General features: G+C 40.2%; 1 protein-coding gene across 1 annotated transcript; it reads right to left on the bottom strand.

Moving 5' to 3' along the window:
• Positions 1 to 18,990: 18,990 nt before the first annotated feature.
• Positions 18,991 to 21,219, bottom strand: LOC104224469 (uncharacterized). Its single transcript, XM_009776138.2, has 2 exons — positions 20,620 to 21,219; positions 18,991 to 19,760 (listed from the first exon to the last, which is right to left on the bottom strand). Exons 1-2 carry the CDS (start codon positions 20,767 to 20,769, stop codon positions 19,119 to 19,121), a joined length of 792 nt encoding a protein of 263 aa, XP_009774440.1. The 5' UTR covers positions 20,770 to 21,219; the 3' UTR covers positions 18,991 to 19,118.
• Between the last annotated feature and the right edge of the window lie 1,426 nt (positions 21,220 to 22,645).

The raw sequence follows: 22,645 nt of genomic DNA, 5'->3' as shown, positions 1-22,645 counted from the left end.
GACTCTCTCATTTTACTTCTCTCAATTTACAGTGTACCGGTCTCCATTCGTGACGCTTTTTGGCTTCTCGTTACCTTTGGTAATTGATCTGAAAGGCTTGTGCTTGGCAAAGAAAAGTAGATGATACTATGACTTCTAAACCGCTTGACGTGCCCCGGTTTCAATTTCAGGGTAAATGGGATTTTATTGATAGTGTGACTGAACCTCAGGGAGAGGCTGCCTACGTATCCTTTCGGAATCAAGTCAGACGTAGTTCAGGCCTCGATCAATGTTTTTTTTTTGTAACCAAAGAACTGTAACTGGCTCAAAAGCTTGTAGATAGAGTTTGAGGTAGTGGGAATAAAACCTTCAGCATTTCAAATGTGTCAGGACCGCTGGGGTGTCATTCAGACATAGTATCTCTTGACTGCATCTGCATTTACTGCTGTTTCGGGGTCATTTCCTTCGATATCACCTAAATACAATGCTCCTCTCGGCAATATCTTCCTTATGATGTATGGGCCTTTCCAATTTGGAGCAAACTTCCCTTTTGCTTCCTCATGATGCGGCAGAATACGCCTCAGTACCAGCTGACCTACTTCGAAATTCCTGGGTCGGACTTTCTTGTTGTAAGCACGGGCCATTCTTCGTTGGTACAACTGTCCGTGACAAACCGCGGCCATTCGCTTTTCATCAATCAAAGTCAATTGCTCTAACCGAGTCTTGACCCACTCGCTGTCTTCGATTTCTGCTTCGACAATGGTTCGAAGCGAAGGAATTTCTACCTCTGCCGGTATTACAGCCTCGGTCCCATAAACCAAAAGATAAGGAGTCGCTCCTACTGATGTGCGTACCGTAGTGCGATACCCCAACAATGCAAATGGTAACTGCTCATGCCACTGTCGGGAACTTTGGATCGTTTTCCTCAAAATCTTCTTGATGTTTTTGTTCGCCGCTTCCACAGCACCATTGGCTTTCGGCCGATAAGGAGTAGAATTCCTATGCGTTATCTTGAATTGCTCGCATACATCTCCCATCAAGTGACTGTTCAAGTTTGCTGCGTTATCTGTAATGATAGTCGCAGGAATACCGAAACGACAGATAAGATTTGAGTGTACAAAATCCACTACAGCTTTTTTAGTGACCGACTTGAGAGTGACAGCCTCTACCCATTTTGTGAAGTAGTCGATGGCAACCAGTATAAATCTGTGTCCATTTGAAGCCTTTGGCTCGATTGGTCCAATGACGTCCATGCCCCATGCAACAAACGGCCAAGGTGCAGACATGGGATGCAATTCCGTGGGAGGTGCATAAATCAAATCACCGTGCACCTGACACTGATGGCACTTTCGAACGAAGCTAAAGCAATCCTTTTCCATGGTTATCCAATAATAACCTACTCAAAGGATTTTCTTTGCCAAGACATACCCGTTCATGTGAGGTCCGCACACTCCTGCGTGTACTTCGTGCATGATCTTCCTTGCCTCCTCGGCGTTAACACATCTTAGTAGATTGAGGTCTGGGGTCCTCTTGTACAACAAATCACCGCTCACAAAGAAACCACTTGCATGCCGCCTAATGGTTCTCTTTTGATCTCCAGTAGCATGCTCGAGGTATTCTTGTGTCTTCAAGAATCTCTTGATATCATGGTACCATAGCTGTATACTCGATCCTGTCTCGATTGCATTGCAGTAGCCGTGTCTTTCCCTGATTTGGATTTCCAAGGGATCGACGTGGGCGTTGCCTGGGTAGGGTAGCATTGAAGCCAAGGTAGCAAGTGCATCCGCCAGTTCATTGTGACATCGCGGGATATACCTGAACTCTATTGATTTAAAACGCTTGCCGAGGTCCTCCACGTGCTGTCGGTAAGGAATAAGCTTGACATCCCGAGTTTCCCATTCACCTTGGGCTTGCTGGATAATCAGGTCAGAATCTCCCATGATCAGTAAGTCTTCGACATCCTGATCGATCGCCATATGCATGCCCATGATGCAGGCTTCATACTCAGCTGTATTGTTTGTGCAAAAGAAACGCAGTCTAGCTGTGGCTGGATAATGCTGACCGGAGGGCGAGATCAAAATTGCCCCAATCCCTACACCTTTGGCATTTACGGCTCCATCAAAGAACATCTTCCAAATATGAGCGTTCTCCGAGACCACTTCTACAGTGTTTATTTCTTCATCTGGAAAGTAGGTACTCAATGGCTGGTATTCCTCATCGACTGGATTTTCGGCCAAATGATCTGCTAGCGCCTGGGCTTTCATTGCCGTGCGAGTGACATAGACTATGTCGAATTCAGTAAGCAAGATTTGCCACTTGGCTAGTCTTCCAGTAGGCATCGGTTTCTGAAATATATACTTCAAAGGATCCAGCCTGCTTATGAGGAAAGTAGTGTGAGCTTGGAGATAATGTCTCAGCTTTTGAGCAACCCACGTCAGGGCGCAACATGTTCTTTCCAGCAGAGTGTACTTGGCCTCGTAGCCGGTGAATTTCTTGCTCAAGTAGTAGATTGCTTGTTCTTTCTTTCCGGTTATGTCATGTTGCCCGAGGACGCAACCGAAAGAATTCTCCAAGACTGTCAGATACAAGAACAATAGTCTTTCTGGCTCTGGTGGGACCAAAACTGGGGGATTTGAAAGATATTCTTTAATTTTGTCAAAAGCTTCTTGACATTCGGCCGTCTATTTGATCGCCGCATCTTTCCTCAAAAGCTTGAATATGGGCTCACACGTGCTCGTCAGCTGGGCAATGAATCGACTGATATAGTTTAACTTGCCCAACAAACTCATCACGTCTTTCTTCGTTCTTGGGGGAGGTAGATCTCTGATAGATTTTATCTTTGTTGGATCTAATTCGATACCTCTCCTGCTTACTATGAAGCCCAAAATCTTGCCCGATGGGACTCCGAAAGCACATTTGGCTGGGTTCAGCTTCAAGTCGTTCTTCCTCAGTCTCTCGAAGAACTTCCTCAAGTCTTGGATGTGATTATCCTGCATCCTGGACTTGACTATCACGTCGTCCACGTACACCTCTATTTCCTGATGCATCATGTCATGGAAAATGGCAGTCATGGCCCTCATGTAAGTAGCCCCAGCATTCTTCAAACCAAATGGCATGACCCGGTAACAGTAGGTGCCCCAAGGCGTGGTGAAGGCAGTTTTCTCGGCGTCCTCTTCATCCATCAATACCTGATGATACCCAGCGTAACAATCTACGAAAGACTGTATCTCGTGTTTGGCGCAATTATCAACGAGGATGTGGATGTTGGGCAGTGGGAAATTATCTTTGGGACTTGCTCTATTCAAATCTCGGTAATCTACACATACCCGAGTTTTCCCGTCCTTTTTCGGTACTGGAACCACATTTGCCAACCATGTTGTATACTGGACTACCCGAATCACTCCCGTTTTCAGTTGTTTGGTGATCTCCTCTTTAATCTTGTCACTGACCTCAGTTTTGAACTTTCGTTGCTTTTGTTGAACTGGAGGACAATCAGGGTGAATTGGCAATTTATGAACCACTAGATCGACACCTAGTCCCGGCATGTCATCGTATGACCAAGCAAACACATCTTTAAATTCAAAAAGAAGTTGAATTATCGCGTCTCGCGTTTTCTTGTCCGTGTGAATGCTTATTTTGGTCTCCCGGATTTCTTCAAGAGTTCCTAAATTAACCGGTTCGGTGTCATTCAGATTTGGCTTAGGTTTATTCTCAAAATGTTCCATCTCTCGGTTTATTTCCTTAAAAGCATCTTCTTCATCATATTCTGGTTCTGGGTTCATTATTTCACAATTAAATAGCTCATTGTGATCTGGGCGTGAAGTCCGCAAGCATGTCATATTTAAAGCCGCATTATTATAACTGAAAGAAAAGATAAAAGAAAAATAACAAAAATCAGAACAAAGGAGAAAAATGGGAAAACAATAACGATTTTTTTTTCATTTTTTATTTTCTTGGAATTTTGGAAGACAATAATGTTTACAACTCAGGAATGCAAAACAACAACTTGAAGGGAAGAAAAACATCCAAGTTATATCCTGGAAATAACTCGTGATGCAGGAAAGGTGGCAGGACAGGTCTACCCGGACTTCCGCCTAGTCGGGAATGGCGTGGCTTCCCAGTTTCGGAGTTTGGCGTTTTGCCCCATATATAGTATTTCGGCAGTGCCGGTGCCTTCTCCTGGTTGAACCATGTGAGCCTCGTAGAGCATTTCTCTCATTGCCCCACATATCTCCTCGATTTCCTCAGCCGTGAAAACCTCGTCTTCTTCTTCTTCTTCAGTGTATCTTGGTCCGACGAAAGTTTCATATAAATCTGGCAGTGGCCGAGGCAATTTCCACCCCTTATTCTTCCTTTTCTTCGCCCATTCTTCATCTTCTGGAGTGGGTTGAAAACCCATCCCAAAAAGTTTTTTGGCGGAAGGCAGGGTGTTGGGTTCCGTTATTCCCTGCAATGTTCGTCCGAGCCCTTTCCCTGGCCTGAATCCATGCCGGATCATCTCTTTAGCCACCATAACCGAGGCGTTGGACAAGAAAGGTTGGGGGCAAGGTTTTCCCTCTTCATGCTGCTCTGCTAACACAATCTCGAAAGTTTGATAGACCGTGTGTTTGCTCTCTTCTCTTGGTTCAAGATATGGGGTGGATGGGTCCCGATAAATAGCATGCTCGTCTTCTCCATGGACCACGATCTCTCGGTCTTCGTACTCAAACTTCACCATCTGATGAAGAGTGGAAGGCACAGCTCCTGCCGCATGAATCCAAGGTCTGCCAAGGAGGAAATTGTAGGACGTATCCATGTCAAGCACTTGGAAAGTTACCTCAAACTCTACTGGCCCTATGGTCAAAATCAAATCTATTTCCCCAAGGGTGTCTCTCTTGATGCCGTTAAAAGCCCTCACGCAGACATTATTGGGGCGGATTCTTCCGATCCCAATTTCCATTCCCTGTAGCGTGGAGAGCGGACAAATGTCAACACCTGAACCCCCATCCAACATTACCCGCTTGACGTAGTAGCCTTCGCATTTAACTGTTAGATGCAGGGCTTTGTTGTGTGCCGCTCCCTCTGGGGGTAGATCGTTCTTGCTGAAAGAGACTTGGTTGATGGCAAAGAACCTCTCCGTCATCCGTTCCAATTGTTCAACTGAGGTTTCTACTGGTACGTATGCTTCATTCAAGGTCTTGAGTAAGATCTTTTGATGCTCGGTTGACCTCATTAGCAGAGATAGCATGGACACTTGCTCAGGGCACTTGCGCAGTTGATCTACTACTTCGTAGTCTGGCATTTTCATTTGTTGGAAGAAAAATTCCGCTTCTTCAACGCTTACAGGCTTCTTTGGTGGGAAGCGTCTCCGTGTGGCGTTGTTCAGCTCTTGGGTATTTGAATACCTTCTAATGAAAGTATTTTCCGGAAGTTCTCCTGTGACTTCTTTACCTTTGTACGTTACCAACGTCCTCTGATAGTTCCAAGGTACTGTGGACGGGTTTGTCATCGGCTTTTGTGGCACGCGTCCGATAACCACTGGCTCATTCAGCCGAGGTGGTTGAATCGTCCCCCAGACCACATAGGACCCTTTCGGTACGTACATAGGCTTTGCCCTTTTGACCTCGAAGCTCCGCGGCTTCTCTGCTTGACCTCGTGGGATGTAAAGAACTCCATTCTTCACAGGCACCGCCTTCTTCTCCACCTTCTTTTCGGGCTCGCACTCTGCAGTACTAGCCTTTTCCCCTTTTTCTAGTTTCTGGGCTGTTTCAGGCTTTTTCCCTGCGTCGACAATGGCGATTATAGATTTTAAAGCAGGGTCAAATTCTTTGTCTTCGCAAATCATTCCGATCAGCGGCCCATTATTGTGAGCGGGTAATGGATTGTTAGTCACATTCGGGACCTCCTCGTCCCTTAGCACTATTTTCCCCTGCTTTATTAAATTCTTGACCACTCTTTTCAATGACCAGCAGTCATTTGTATCGTGCCCCTCGGCCCCTGAATGATAGGCGCATCTGACACCGGCTTTGTAAGAAGGTGATGCCGGGTTGTGCCTTGTCTGAGGGACTGGCTGCAGGAAACCCAACTGGACTAACTTCGGGAACAAAGTAGAGTATGGCTCACCGATGGGCGTGAAAGTCCGCCTTCTAGGTGGTTCCTGAGGGCGGAAATTATTTTGAGGAGGCTGTGGGTTGTAGTGGTTGCGGTATGGAGGCTGATTTCTGGGAGGTGGAGCTTGGCCTCGGTTGGCTTGTTGTGGCGGATGGACATAAGGCTGGGTGTTCATAACCATGTACGGTTGAGGAGCATATGCCATGTTTTGGTGGGGGTAGTAGTGTTGTGGAGTCCTTTCTGGAAAACGGGGCCTGGGATTACGATATTCCTTTGTTTCTGATGCTGCCATAGCCGTTTCCTCGTTTTTCTTCCCTCTTGCCATTCCTCCAGACCCGCTTTGGACGGCTTGGGAGGTTGCCCTTATGGCTGCTTGACTCAAAATCCTACCCGTTTTTAGCCCATTTTCCACCATCTCTCCAATCTTAATCGCTTCTGCAAACGGCTTTCCCATGGCTGACATCATGTTTTGGAAATAGTCCGACTCTTGAGTCTGGAGAAAAGTAGTGACCATTTCCACCTCATCCATGGGAGGCTTCACCCTCGACGCCTGCTCGCGCCACTTAATAGCATACTCTCTGAAGCTTTTTGAAGGTTTCTTCTTCAAGTTTGACAGAGAATTTCGGTCTGGTGCGATGTCAATGTTATACTGGAATTGTCTCACAAAATCTCTAGCGAGATCATCCCATATATGTCATCGGGACATGTCTTGGTCCATGTACCATTCCGATGCTATTCCTACCAGACTTTCCCCGAAATATGCCATTAGCAATTCCTCTTTTCCGCCGGCTCCCCGCAATTGGTTGCAATATTTCTTGAGGTGAGAAATGGGGTCACCGTGCCCGTCGTACTTCTCAAACTTTGGGGTCTTGAAACCCACTGATAGGTGCACGTGAGGGAACATGCATAGGTCGGTGTAAGAGACGTTTTTCTGTCCGCTCAAACCTTGCATGTTCTTCAAACTCTGTTCAAGGCTTCTCATCCTTTTGGCCATCTCATTTTGTTCAGCAATTATGGGGTTCTGATCCTGCCCAGGTGCAAGCTCGCACTGAGGCTGTGGAGGAAAAGTGCTGGTGGCGAACCGAGTTGGTTCCATTGAGAAAGATGGTGTTTGGAATGCAAACGAGGACGAGTCAAAATTCGGCTTGTATGCAGCAGGTTGTGCCGTGATCGGGCAAGGTGGTGCAGTAAAGATGTTTGTGTTTACATTCGTTGTTGACACTCGGGGATGAGAATCAGAGGGCGATCCAGCAGAGAAGGCCGAGATGGCTGGGTACCCGAATGAAGTGGCAGGATAGCTTATGGGGACATTAGAAGTCCCGCTTGTCCTGGAAAATAATTCAGGGAATCCAGGGACGACGCTTGATGGCTCTTTTCCGTTATTCCAGTCGTCCAGCATTTCCAACATGCGGAGCCGCAGGATTCTATTTTCCTCCGCAGTTGCGGACTCGGGCGTGAGGACAGCCGAGATCGAACTCTCCTCGGAAACAGGAACTGTTGGTAAAGGAATTTCTGCAGACATTTCTATGCTTCCTTTGGACCTTGTGAAATAAGTGTGAGTACCGCCTCTTGCCTTAATAACAGGTAATTGAACACTCCCTTTTGACCTCGTGAAGTATGAGTGCGAGGCCAGACTTTCACCAAACCAACCGTCTTTTCCAAAAACCTGGAGGAACTCAACGACAAACGAACGGTTAATTCGGATTAAATAACATATAGGCAATCTCACGTTGGGGCATGATGCACCTATACAGTTAAATGGATTCCTACATGTTTGCGACGAAAGCATGCGTCATTCCGACATTCTTTTTTAGGCTTCCCTTTTATTATTTTCCCTTTTTTCAATTTTTTTTTTCAATTTTTCTCTTTGGTTAAACCGCGACCGGATCCGATGAGGATTTCCTACGTATCACGATGCCACGTGAATCAGATCATTACGTAGTTCAAAAATAGATGAACGTAAAATAAACACACATTTTATTACTGAAATGATCTGTTACAAGCAATATTTCGAAAAAGGAAAAACAAAACTTAAAAAATAAATATAGACTCAAACAGACTAGAACACCCTGATGTGAAAAGATGGACAGAAGATGTTTAATATAGACTCGACCTATGAATACATTATGGTTTTGAAAATCTGTGCCCGCGGGGCATCATTCGGCCTCGCCGCGGTCCTAGGTGTGAGATCCCTTTCAAGTTGCTCCAACTCATGCATGGTCTGCTTGACATAACTCATCACTGCCGAGAGAATGGTAACACTGGGCATGTTCTCACAACGTAGACATCGTCTGATGATGGCGTGGGCAATGGTCCTGATCCTATCTCTGGTTTGTTTCTTTTCTATGAGCAGGCGTTTCATCTGATCACTGCACATTTTTAAAACCTGAGAATCTTGTATATGCCGATTCTTCAGTTGCCGCACTTCTGTCTTCATTTGGGCCAACAGGTCATAATAGTGTCTGCTCTCAAATTGGAAATCCTCGGCCTGTTTAGCTGCTTTAACCTGAAGCGTAGCCATCTCTTTCTTCATTTTAGCGATAGTTTTCTCGTGGTCACGTTTCAATTGGTTCAAGTATCGACGATGCTTATCTGTTCTTGTACCCCACTGTGCTTTGAGTTCTGCCATGACATTTTCAGATTCTTCTAAACCATCTCGCCATTCCCTGACTTCTCTTTTCAAACCTTTTATCAATTGCTTGTCTGATCGACTTCTGGGCTGTTCATCAAGAGCCAATCTCAATTCTTGGACTTGGGCCTTAAGTTCTTCATTCTCTTGGATCAATCTATTCCTTTTGCCCCGATCCGCAGCGATGTGTATGCTGTTATTGAATTTCAGACTGTCAATTTGTAGCTTCAAATCACCGATCTCCGCCCGATACCCCTTTTCTTTTGCTAACCAGTCCCATTGCCCTTGGGATGACTCCACGAAATCTTTGAGATGAGGTCTCTTAGCTGGTCTCTCGTAGGACAGGTCACCTCTGAACCAAGAGTGATACCCTGGGGCAACTTCCCCTTTTGCAGTATCCCTCACACAAGTGTTTGCTGTCAGATGTTGGCACTCACTCCAGATTTGGCGAACTCCCTCTTCGGGGAAATGACCATCCGGGCTGATTTCAATCACTTGAATACTCAGATCTTCATCTTTTGGTACTATTTGATACCTCCCAAGTTGCCTTAAAACCCGATATGGTGCATAGGGTTGGATGCTTTTAAGTCCCATTAACAGAAAATAGGGCCCGGTTGCCGGCATGTATAAGATTTCCTCAACGGGCAACCATCCGAGCGTCCACTGGATTTGGTTGGCAGTGAGAGTTCGGAGAAATGAAGTCCATGCTGTGACTCCCTCGGGTAGATTGAATCCTTTGACTCTTGTGTAGAATTCTCCAATACAAGTTTTCTCGGGCGAACCGTAACCCAAGAGAGAGGAGCGGTGGCATAAATGATCGGTCATCCACATTTGCAACAGTAGGTTACATCCTTCGAAAAAGTCGGCCCCGGCTCGGCAAGCAGTGAGAGCCCGGAAAATGTCAGCCATAATCATAGGTGCCAGAGTACTTTTATCTTGGGTGAGCAAAGTACTGACGACCCCAGTTACTTTTAGATCGATGTTTCCGTCTTTCCTTGGAAACACTATAAGACCCAAAAAGGCTGTCATAAAAGCTAAAAGCCTGTGTTCGTCCCACTTTTGTCGGTTGCCTCTACTACATAGTTTGAAATCTGGCTTATTGAACCCGCTCTCGTGGCCGTATCTAGCATACATGAGGTGGAGACTGCAGAAACCTTTGGCAAGATCTGGATGGTGAAATGTTCGGGGTATTTTTAGGAAATCCAGAAACCGGTGTACTGTGACGGCCCTAGGTGCAATCAAGTATTTGAACCTTAATGGAGCTTCATCCCCTCCAATGTATCCTGCTATTTCTTCCAACGTCGGGGTGAGCTCAAAGTCTGAGAAACGAAACACATTGTGCGCTGAATCCTAGCAAGTGACTAGTGATCTGATAATATCACCCCGAGGCTGAATGTCTAGTAAATCCGGGAGATCTTTCAGATATTTCCTTACTTTGTCTTTCCCCTCCTTGCCTAAGTCGTTCCACCATAGTCGCAACTCAAAAGGGATCTTGGTCATTATTGAAAAGGGTTCGTTTTGTATCGTGCTCATCCTGCACATTTATTAGGGTGATTATGCTAAACAGAAGACTTTTATTAGACTCAAAATAAAACTATCTGGATTTTTTTCCAAGATCTTTTTTTATTTTTTCAAAACGACGAACTCGATTTCAAAAATGCGGCCTTTTAGTACTTCGAATAAAGACTCTAAAGCTGCGAGGACCAACCGATCAAAAATGAAGACCGAAGATGGCCGTTTATGCAATGTCAACCTTCCGGCGTCCCGCTTGGGAACATTCGGCTGTTTTTACAAAAACGGCCTCACCCGACTCTTTACACAAGTGGCGACATTTGTCAAAATTATTTTTTTATTTTTTTATTTTATTTTATTTTTTTTTGGTTTCGGCTATTTTTAGCAAAAGGTGGGGTTAAACCCGATGGGGGTTGCCTACGTATCTCACATCCGGTGAGAATCAAACCGGCGTAGTTCGGTCAGAAATAGGGGAAACAAATAAAATCTTTTAAAGAAAAGAGGAATAACTATTTTTATACATATCTTTATTTTATTTTATATATTTTTTTGAACAAGAGACTAAGGAGATCTTTGTACATTTAAACCCTTTTTTTTCATTTTTTTGAAATTTCGAAAATCTTTTAAAGAGATACTACAAATGAAACCAAAATTTTTTTTTTGATTTTTTTTTCTTTGTTTTTTATTTTATTTTTATATACATTTTGGATTTTGAAAGTGGTTAAAAGGAATAAATCGAAACTAAAAGACAAAATTTATTTTCATTTTTCTTTTTTTTTTCTAAGAAAATTTCGGCGAGGTTTCAACATTACTTGGACATTGGTTTTATTTTTTCCCAAAAATAAGTAATTATCTCCCTACGCTGCTATTCTTTTTTGAAACTTCTTTGGAAACCAGTCAGCATGCAGATCCGAAGCAAATAGATGCGCAAAACAAACGGGATGCAGCAGGATGGTCTTTTCATTTCAGGTTGCCTGTCCTAGACGGACCCAACCCCTGTGTTGAGTCCCCTATGTCAAATGCAACATGATGCAGATAAGCGTTCCTACTAGGGATCCGGCATGAGGTTTCGTTATACTAAGTTTATAACCTGGGTAGATGTTCTAGACTATGTACCCGAGCGGACAACTCGAGTCGAGGAGGGGCAACTTACCGGGAACCAAAAGGCCATCCGGCTTCGTAACTTATCCGTCCTCTTTCTTATTTCGGGTATTGACACTAACAGAATAGGGAGTCTCAACCAGTAAGCACATCCCCAGAGGTGAAGAGACAAAGGTTTCGGCACAGTTTATATACAGTTCAGATAATATCAAAGCGGTAAAAGACAACATTCAACAGGTTATGTCAAAACATGTAATAAATATCAGATAATAAAGCCAAATATAAAAATTATTCTAAGCTCGAATTCTTGAACCCTGAACCAGTGGTTCTGGGTTACAGTTCCCAGCGGAGTCGCCAGAGCTGTCACACCACCTTTTTGCGCGCCCGCCCCGAAGGGTTAAATGCGTGAGGGAGTTTTTCCAATTTAAGTGACAATATTCGAAATGCAATTATTTATTTAATTCAGAGTCGCCACTTGGGAAAGGTTTGGCTTTTGGTGTCCCAAGTCACCGGTTTATCTTGAATCCCAAATCGAGGAAATTTTCGACTTTTCCAAATGAAGTTTGCGAACCAGAAATTCTAAGTAAGGAATTCTGTTGACCCGAGGGAAGGTGTTAGGCACCCTCGAATCCCGTGGTTCTAGCACGGTCGCTTAAATTGTTATAATGGCTAAATATCTGATTTAAATACATGTTGTGACTTATGTGCTTTTATTAAGTTTAAACCGCTTTTATTATTATCATTTATTTTTATAGAATTGCAACGTCGTGAAAATGCATCTCGAACCACGTCACAATCAATGCACCCGTGGTCGTCGACACATTTTGACTCCGTTGAGATTTGGATTTGGGTCACATCAATGTGCACCCGTGTTTAAGAAGGTTAAATTATTAAAGGTGCGCCTAAAGCAACTAGCGTATTGTTATTTTGGGAAGGCCGTAAAATTCGCTAAACGGCCTGTCCCGAATTCTAAGTATTTTAATATATACATTTAGAGGGCCCCGCAGCTTGTGCATTTTTGTTTGTCGAGGCTCGTCTCATTTTTATTTAAAAGGATAAACCTACAGTGACTATATTTTCCTATTAAGTTCGTCTCTAAAATAAAAGAAAATCTCTTAATTAATTACATGCTAAAAACGTAACTTATTAATTATTAGTTTACGGCTAATGCGAATGGAAAATTGCGACCGAGTTTGTACAAAGAAAAACTGCTTTCATACAAGACAAATATCATGCCTAAACTCACCATAGGCGTCTGTCCCATTTTAATTCAAACTGGCCTTTTAAACAAATTAACAACATTGACTACTATAAGCTACTACCAATGGGAATTTATTTTGATCTAAGCGCCAAAACCTCTTACCCAAACTCAGGCCTATTAAATTAGTTTTCCTCAAAATTGTCGCATTATTTCGAAACAATGAATCTATATCGAAACAAGGAATCTAACAAAAGAGTTGGCGTACATGGCTAACCTGTTAACGTAACACCACATGAGAATTTGTTTGGAATACATTTATCTTGAAATCAAATGGGACAAGATATAACAGATTTGACAGTTCAGAGGTCTAGACAAGAGTACATACAGATGCTTGCCATGATTCTATGTTATGCTGTCACCACTAAATCAAACCCAATGGTTACACACATGGAAATACATCTGATCTAACAACAATACTATCTAATAGCTCAATCTCAATTAGGATGTGTGTTAATTCATACAGAGCAGTTTCAGTTTGGAATGAAGTTAAACAAATACAGGCCAACTTATCATTCAACCTATGGCTATATTTTGAACACAAGCATTGTGAAGTAAACAACATTCATTTCTTTATTTCTGCTTCAAAAACTTCAAGCTTTCAACAACACATGGTTTCAGAAGTGTGTACCTGGAAGTGTTTACAGTTGAAGAAGAAGAGAAGTCAGTAGAGTAACAGTGGCAACAGAAACAGCAGCAGTAACAACTGGTAATAACAGAACAAATCCCAGTGCAAGATGCAACTACGGCCGATGAAAATAGCTACACGAAAGCAGTAGGCAGTGTAGTAGAAACAGAACTCCAGACAGAACAACTCCAAGAATAAACTAATGCAACACACCACCAGTAATCTCAATTGAGACTTGGAAGAATCAGTACTGCTCAACAGATTGACAACAAATGAAATCCAAACAACAATAGGAAGAAACAGTTTCTGATTTTTCTGTATGTTTTTTATTTCTTGCTCTCTCTCTATCTGTATATATCCTCTCTCAAAATCAGTCTAAATTTTTTCCTCCCTCAACTAATGGCAGTTCTCCCCTTTTTATAGCCTAACATCAGCCCTTTTAGTCTGTCAAACACATCAGAACCCCCTCCTTTCTTGCTGTTTTTTTTACTCCAATATTTAAAATTAGGAACCCTCCCATGATATTCCGTGACAGTCCTTTTAATCAGCTTATTAAACTAAAAGCAGACATGGGCAGCAAGAATATAACCTGACAGCATATGCTGTGAAGTTATTTTAATCTCTAAAAGGGCCTTTATGCACATGTTGTGCACGAGTACACATGCCACCAATTCAGACTGCAACTACAAACCAAATCCTTAGATTTCCGATTCAAATTAACAACTATAAGTAGCTATACTCGATTCTCAATTTGATTTAAACAATGTTCAGCAAGAAACAGATCAAATTGTTATCATTCAAACAACTGAAACTATTCGACGACACGTATCAAATCGACTATACTAATTATAATATATACAATCAACAACCAAGGATTGGAATCAAACAGTATTGCACAAAGGGTTCAGATTGCATTGTCAAAACAGAGATGACCTTGGGAATTGATTACTCAAACAATTTCAATTCAGTCGATTATGCAGTTTACATACACACACATTATCAGTGAATAAAGAAAAATTTGACCGAATACAGAGGTCTGGGCAAGGTGGGCAACAAACAGTTGATAAAAATTCAAAAAAACAAATTAAACAAGACGTTTGGCCATACGAACAGACCTTTAACAAACACATGAACTGAATAAAGAAAAAGAAAAACAAGCTTACCTTAAAGCCTTAAAAAATCAGAAAGACTTAGCTCGAATTTGAATAGACCCTTCTTGGGGTTGAACGGACTTTAATCGAAGTGTTCTCAACTGAGAACACTTCGATTAAGGTCCATTAGACCCTAATCACTTGGCTCAAACGGACACAGACCAGGCTCGGGGTTTCTAGGGTTCCTAGATGGCAGATTTGGGATTTGGGTTTCCACGGTTAGATTCGAACCAAACCAAGCGTGGTTTGGTCACGAGGGAGGTCCGGGGACTGTCTGGTGTGAAGCTGGGGTAGATCGATGTAAGTCGAGGTCCGACTCGAATCTTCAAATGAAGATTCGAAAAGGTGGGAGGGGATTCGAGTCAAAAGGGCAACAGATCTATGTTCAGGGTGGTGAGACGGTCCTATGGTGTTAAGGTGGGGGTCACCGGCGTCCATGCCGCCGGGTTTAATGGCGAAGGGAAAGGGGGCGGCTCTTAGGGTTCCGGGGTTTTGAGTCTGTGAAGGGGATGACTGAGGCATGGGGGGTTTGGCTTAGGCGCGGGGTGAAGGGGGAAGGGTTTATATACGGGGTGAGTAATTGGATGTTGGCCGTTGGATTGTTGATGATCAATGGCTGTGATCTATCTACTAAAGGGAAACGGTGTCGTTTCAATTGCACGGGGCTGGGTTGGACCAAGGTTGAACGGGTCGGATCTATACGTGGGTACGGGGGATGTGATCTTGGTCGTTGATCATTCTGAGATCAACGGCCCAGATCAGACTAGATCAAAACTACGTCGTTTGGACGCCCCTGAGGTCAGCTGGTCTGGACCGGGCCAAACACACGTTTTGGGCTCGATTTGGGCCTCAGATTTTAAATGGGAAACAGGCCCAAACTTGATTTCAGGCCAATTTTGCACTCTTTTTTCTTTTATTTTTAATTTTAAAACAAAAACCTAATTAAACAAAATTAAACCCCATTAATTAAACACTTAATACAATTATTACACACATATCAAAGATATAAAAAATGGGTAAAATCACCAAGGCGACAAATACGACAAAACATGCATATTTCGTGATTTTCCTTTTAATAACCGGACTATGATTCAACTACACATGACACACATTTTTTGTATTTTGTTTGATAAAAAATAAAAAATGGACAAAATTACAAATAACTAACGAAATGTCACGTAAAAAATTGTACAGCAAGACCATTTGCTATTATTTTTATTTCTTTTGGAGTGATTGTTGCGTAGAACAAAAATCACGTGCTCACAAGTAGTACTTAATACACTTATACTTAGTGCATAGTATAGCGTAAGTATATATATTATATATATATAAGCTATATTCGATACAGTATTATCTGATACACTTATACTTAATGCATAGTATTATTCATAGTACTATTAACGATTCGTAGTACTATTCATCCCTTATATTACAAAAGTATTAACGACTTACATTTATATTATTTAGATAGTAAATACAAAAGTGATTTTTAATTTTGACCATTGTTGACCTGAATAGAGACCAACTTTGGTCGCTATTTATTCAAGAATTTAGTTTAGCGACCAAAGTTGGTCGCTATATTTAAATCAGATTTAATTATATTTCATATAATATTTAAATTAATAATATAATTATTAAAATTGTATAACTGGGTCCCATTTAAGCGACCAAAGTTGGACGGTATCTTCCTACCCTTTAAGTTGCGACCAACGTTGGTCGCAATTTTTATATTATATATATTTATATTTTATAATTTTTTTAAAATAATAATATAATTATTAAAATTTTGTAAGTGGGTTCCACTTTAGCGACAAACATTGGTCACTAATCTCAGTAAATGTTTGACCAAGAAAGTCTGACCAGTCCAGTCAACATTTTGACTAATATAACGACCAAGTAGTGACCAACCTTGGTCGCTATTTTGTTTCTTTTATTTATTTTATTATTTTCTCTAGTTTAGCGACCAACTTTGGTTGCTTTTTCCCACATACTAACTTTGGTCACTAAATTTTGGTCGTTTTTTCCGGATTTCTAGTAGTGATTGAGACTGTGCTTTTGTTAGGATATCAGCAATTTGGAGAGAAGTAGGTGTATAAAGCAACTTGATTCTCTCTTCTTCCCCTTTCCTCCTGAAAAAGCTTTACCATATAATTTGTAGTAATGAAATGATTAGATCTCCATTGTTAGTTAAATACTTGATCCCCACCAACCTAGGTGGTTATTCCAAATGTGCATGAGACTGCACTCAGGGATAAAATTGCTTTCAATTTAGACATATAATCTGCTAATTCCAACTCTCCATTCCTGCTAACTACCAAATGAAGAGACAAGAGAGAATTTCCATTTATCCTTTTGGAGGTACCATAAATATAAAATAATTTCACATGTCTGCTTCCACAATTAAGCACCTGCCAAGCTCAACATAATGTGACAAACAATTGTGACGAACTTGCAAGATGTTGTGATTCTTGTTGCTTACTTTTATCTCTTTTAATTGTGTTGGGGGACGCAGAGATGTTAACACCTATTCTACTATATGGAGCAGATATTCGAAGCAGTAGGGAAACTAGCTCAATGTGGTGAGAAAAGTACAAATAATATTGTTATCAAAAATGGTCATCCAAAGGGAAAAAAAACAAGCGTGTTTTAAAGAACAATTCTAGGCTTCTTTGGATTTTGCTCTAGGTGTCAATTAGTGTAGAGAATTGACTGTAATATTGTGTCCACGTGCACCTACTAAAGGGTGATTACTCATTCTAGCTTCTTACACGTGGATTAATGTCCACGCAATTAAAAATTATCTCAAATTACTTAAAATACTACTTACTTTTTAAGACACTTTATATATACCCTACTGTCGTAGCCATGTGGTACCATTTAAAATCGATATACACTATTATTTTATTAAAATATCTATGTAACAAAACATATATTTTCTTAACTTATAATTTTCCTAGTCCCTTATAAAGTGTAAAAATTCTCGTACGTTTAATTCGTAAAATGGTAAAAATATAGCCTTCTTTTCTTGTGAAAAAAATAATTCATATCTTTACAATAAAGAAAATCTCTTTTATAAACTTTCTTATATTATGTGTATAATTTAAAACATATTTGAAAGTAGTAATATTAATAACTATATAAAATTATATTTTTCGAACTTTTTCTTTTTTACAAAAACGTTTCATTATAGATTCAATATGCATACATAGACTCAGAAATATATGTTTGCAGAGCAAATGAATCAGCACTCTCCTTGTTCTTCTGTGTGTGTTAAACCTCATTTTTCTATCCATCACTTCAATTCTAAATTGAGACAATATAAAAAAGATGCACTCCTTTATCCGGAAGAAAATAGATATAATAACTTCAATGTGATTCATCGCCGTCCTACTTCGTTAGTCCATTCTAAAATGTTGACCACTTTATTAGATCAAAACTTCTTTCTCTTCACTGTTTATTACTTCCTGAATATTACACTAGGAAAAGAAAATCTAGGACTAGCTTTTCTTTTTTCTTTTTAAGTTCTAAAATTCAGCCGAATATTAACTTTACTAATAGGACCACTTATCTCTATTTAAAAACTAGAATTATAACTCCCGACCAAACAAATGTAATAGCAATCGAAAAATGGGGTACTTACAATAACAATGTCTTAAACCCTCGGTAACCTCCTAATAGACATAATCTCTTTCGTACTCATGTGGATTTACTTACGATATATCTTAATGCTAAGGTACGGGATGTAATACTTTTAGCTCGTGTTGATTGTATCAAATTTTTTGTAGCAAGATTCCAGGCATTCGGAGGCCGTTTTGCAAAGCAAGGTCTTGTTAGAGTAGAGGTTTGCACGGTTTGAGGTAACACTTCTAAACTTGGTTATGAGGATATGAAATCTAGATTTACGTGTTATGTGATTGGTGTTGAGGTGACACGCATACTAGGTGACAGGTGTGGGATTGCACCGTAGTAATTGTGATCTAGTCGATTTTATGGAACTATGTAGCTATCTTATCCGGACATTATTAATGTACTCAATGTGATAGAGCACTTGAGCTGTAATTTATGCTAGAAAACATGTTTAGGCTATAAGCTGGTACTATTGGGACCCACAGTGGTCGATCTTTGTTGTTGAGTGGTTTGGTTAATTGATGTCATCTACTCAGTCGCATTCATCATTGCATATCATATCTCAGCCTTCGTTACAGTATACAAACACATTTAGATGCTCATGTACTCAATGACACGCTGGTTTTGGGAAATTTTTTTGTATTGAGTTATGACATTCTATCCCGTTTTATGATATTTTCACTTATTTAAACCTGTTCTAGTATACTTTAAATTTGGAAGTGTTGGTAATGTCTGAGCGGTCGGCTTGCCTAGTACCATGATAGGCGCCATCACAACAGGTTGAATTTTGGGTTGTGACAGATCCTAAAGACAAAGTATAATTTTCTGGTGAAGGGTGTCCAACTGACCACCGCTCGCTGGCCGTAACTTTATCACCCATCTCTTGAGCTAAGATAATATAGAACAGTTTGTAGGAGTAGCAATCTTGATGAAACAATATCATCCATCTCCTGAGCTAAGATAACTCCATCCTGTAACATCAATTCTTATACGTTAGTTGTGCAATACATGTAGATTTTTTAATTGTACTAAAACACTTTATTAGAAAATAGCCAGCAGAAAGTACAAAATTGATGATCAACTGCAGATTCTAAATTCCCTAATCAACAAATTGAGAAACTAATAATACTGATTTCACTTTCATTACAAATTTCCAACTTTGTCAATCCTCAAGTAAATTGGGAAAGACACAGGTTTCTGACTCTCTCCATCTTCATTCCAAACACTTGTGAATTTTTCAACAACATCATCAGTCAAGAGCTCAACACCCTTTTCTTTTGCAGTTTGATAAGCTGACCATGACTTCAAGTATGTGAAATAAGAATTCAAGTCCATCACTTTCTCAATCTTGAACTCAAATGGTCCATTGTGATCACAACCACTTATAGTCTCAAATGGGAAGTCACTAGTTTTATACTTTTCATCCACTAATTTTCTCGGAGATTCCCAATATGGTCCAGCATCAACTGTGTAAAATTTCTCAAAAATTGGATCCACTGAATTGTTTACTTCTGGCACAGTGTAACACCAAGCTGCTATTACTCCATTTGGTTTCTTGAGTAACCATTTTACTTGTTGATAAAAAGTTGGAAGATCAAACCAATGCATTGCTTGAGCTACTGTGACCAAATCTACACTTGACTCTGCTCCTATTTTGGTTTCGATTTCGGCCATTGACATCTTGGGAGAGGTACATATATATTGAACATTAGGGACCTTTACGGCAAATTCAAGCTGCTTTGGTCTTGTGTCTGTGGCTATTACATTCTTGTAGAGCTTAGCTAACTGAAAGAAACAATAATTTAAGAGCATTTAGGACAACAAGTAGTTATGCTGGAACACTAAAGGATGCTTATTTTTGAACTCTTACTTTAGGATATCATAATTTAACAGGGGAAATATATGCTTCTTATTGTAGTATTATGTGCCTGTAACTGTCTAGATATGTAAAATAGCTGCTAAAGATTAGTTCCTCATAATAAAGAACTCTAACAATCTTGTTTCAGTGAAAAGTTAAAAATGCTAGATTTCTTGTTTTCCCACAAGGCCTATTTGGAAAAAGATAAACAAAGACATTGTGCCATTCTCTAAGAAACAGAGGTCTCTACTCTTGCAACTAATTATCAGTTTAGTCAATTCTCTAAATAGACAGGAGCGGAGCTACAACCATTGAAGGGTGGTCAGTTGTACACTCTTAGCCTATTTAGAAAAAGAGAAAAACCATTGTGTCATTCTCTAAGAAAAAGAGGTCTCTACCTTTTTCTATGCGACTATATATTACAGCGGCAGGGCGACAACCATGGAAGGGTGTCTAGTTGAATAAGCTTCGCCCAAAAATTATATTCAGATTATACTATTATATAGGCTTCTCGTGGCTGTCTATTAGAAACAGCCTCTCTAAATACAGTGTAGAGGTAATGTCCGCATATTATCTACCCTCACCAAATTTCACTTGTGGGATTATACTGGATTTGTTGTTGTTATTATATTATAGTATTATATAGGTCATATGGTATTACTTTCTATGTACATATATATTAAATCTAAAATATCCTTAACGAAATTCCGACTGCAAGGAATTTTTGCAGATTTACAGGAGGGTGGGTAAGGGGATGAAGACATGAAAGGAATTAGAGAGACTTACAGATTGAGCAGCCTGGCCACTACCAGTGCCAACATCCCAAACAAGGTCATGACAAGGGGTTTTTGAAGCTATGAAATTGAACAATTCTTCAGGGTAACTTGGCCTGCCCTTTGAGTACTGTTGTGCCTGCTTAATAAACAATTTTGCCATTCTTTTTTATGGCCTGTTTGGCCAAAAGTGTTTTTTTTTGCCAAAAGCACGTTTGGTAAAAAAATAAGGTGTTTGGCCAAGCTTTTGGAAGGAAAAAAAATGCCTTTGAGAAGAAGCAGAAGCAGTTTTGGAGAAGCAGAAAAAAATAGTTTCTCTCCAATAGCACTTTTTTGAGAAGCACTTTTGAGAAAAATACACTTAGAAGCAGTTTTTTAAAGCTTGGCAAAACATTAATTGCTGCTCAGAAGTGCTTTTCAAACTAAGTCAAACACAAACTGTTTCTCACCAAAAGTACTTTTGAGAAAAACACTTCTCAAAATGAGCTGATTTTTGCAGCTTGGCCAAACGGGCTATTAATCTCCTCTTTTTTGTCTCTCTCTCTCTTTGATGTAATGAAGATCTGAAACCATTGCTTCCTTTATAGAGATAAAGCACTTGTAGCAAAAAGATACATGGTGTTCCGTGTTGCTTTTTGCGTTCGATTGGTGAAGTACTATATTAATCAGTTGGATGGAACTTTCCTATATTCAATGTATCCCTTAAGGGGATTTTTCCTTTTGGCATGGCAGCTTAACAATGTACCTAAGGTTGTATTCTCGGTCGGGCCCGTGCCTAAATGAGCTAAATGGGCCGGGCCTAACAGTCCCGAGCTCTGGCGTCCCGGGCTTAACGGTCCTGGAGGGTGGAACCGGTCCACTGTGGGCCTAAGTCCACATGACCCCGGGCTAAATGGGCCGGGCCTAAGTGTTTCGGACTATTTTTTTTTGAATTTTTTTTATCTAAGGGACGAATCTACGTGTAAGGGACGGGGTGGTACGCCACCCGCAAGCTTTGGCCGAGACTATGCAATAGTATGTATACATATATGTATATATAGAAAGAATGTATACAAATATTTTAAGTGGCACCCTTAGTAACAAAATGGCTCAAGGTGCCACTAGTAAGGCACCACCATTTTCACCCCAATGGTGGGGGTTCGAATCTGGCCTAGGTCATTGTTAAAAACTTTTGTTTGGTGCATTTAAAACCATTACATGAGGATCCTTTGTCTCTTCTTTCTCTTTACTTAATTGCTCTTTTTAGTTTATTAGTATGGCTCTTGTTTGTTTATTAGTAGGTCCTATTGACTTTTTCTTTGAAGTTATTAATTTATTTTGATTTTTTTTCTCCTTTTTTTTCCTTAAACATTTAACAGAAAATATAAGAAAAAAATTCTTTCACAAATCTATTCAAAGAAATCCTCCTTGTTTCACTTTCCTAACTACTCCGTGATTTATCAATAGATAATAAAAAATTAATTGTTTTCTCCAGGATTTATTTTGTTATCAGATTGCTCTAAAGTAGGACAATTGTATATAATATCTAATGAATTAATTTTCATAAAAAATATAAATTGAAAAATCTCTGTAGACTTACTTAATCTTTAGAGTGCGTATTAGTATATATTTTTGCCTTAAGTAGCTAAAATGATAACAAGCCTTTTTTCTTGTACAAAATTCATAATCCAGTTGAATTTTTATACTTGTTTTTCGTGTTATCATGATTATTACGTAATCTTTTTGCTCGATCGATTTGTTTATATTAACTCCAAAGATGAATAATCCGAACCGAAATCCAAATAGACCAAGCCAATTAAATTTATACCCTATTTAGTAAATTGTACTATGACTACGTTCAAATATTTTGGCACCCGGAGCCTCTAAATCCTGGATCCGCCTCTGCTTATATGTATCCATATATATATATATATATATATAGCTTACGACATTAATAAAAAATGGCAATATCTTTTTTAGTCTTCCTCCCCCCAATGGAGTGAGCAAAACAAGGTACTAATACTACCATTAAAAGGAAAAAAACTAATGAAGATGTGCTA

The sequence above is a fragment of the Nicotiana sylvestris genome, chromosome 4, assembly GCF_000393655.2.
Source record: "Nicotiana sylvestris chromosome 4, ASM39365v2, whole genome shotgun sequence".
NCBI classification, from domain to species: domain Eukaryota; kingdom Viridiplantae; phylum Streptophyta; class Magnoliopsida; order Solanales; family Solanaceae; genus Nicotiana; species Nicotiana sylvestris.
Note: the sequence above shows the minus strand (reverse complement) of the source record. Positions and strands in the feature narration are given on the sequence as shown.

Coding starts and splice junctions, on each gene's coding strand:
- LOC104224469 (XM_009776138.2), bottom strand. CDS start 20,769: ATGGCAAAATTGTTTATTAAGCAGGCACAACAGTACTCAAAGGGCAGG. Junction 19,761..20,619: donor GTGGCCAGGCTGCTCAATCT/GTAAGTCTCTCT, acceptor TGTTTCTTTCAG/TTAGCTAAGCTCTACAAGAA.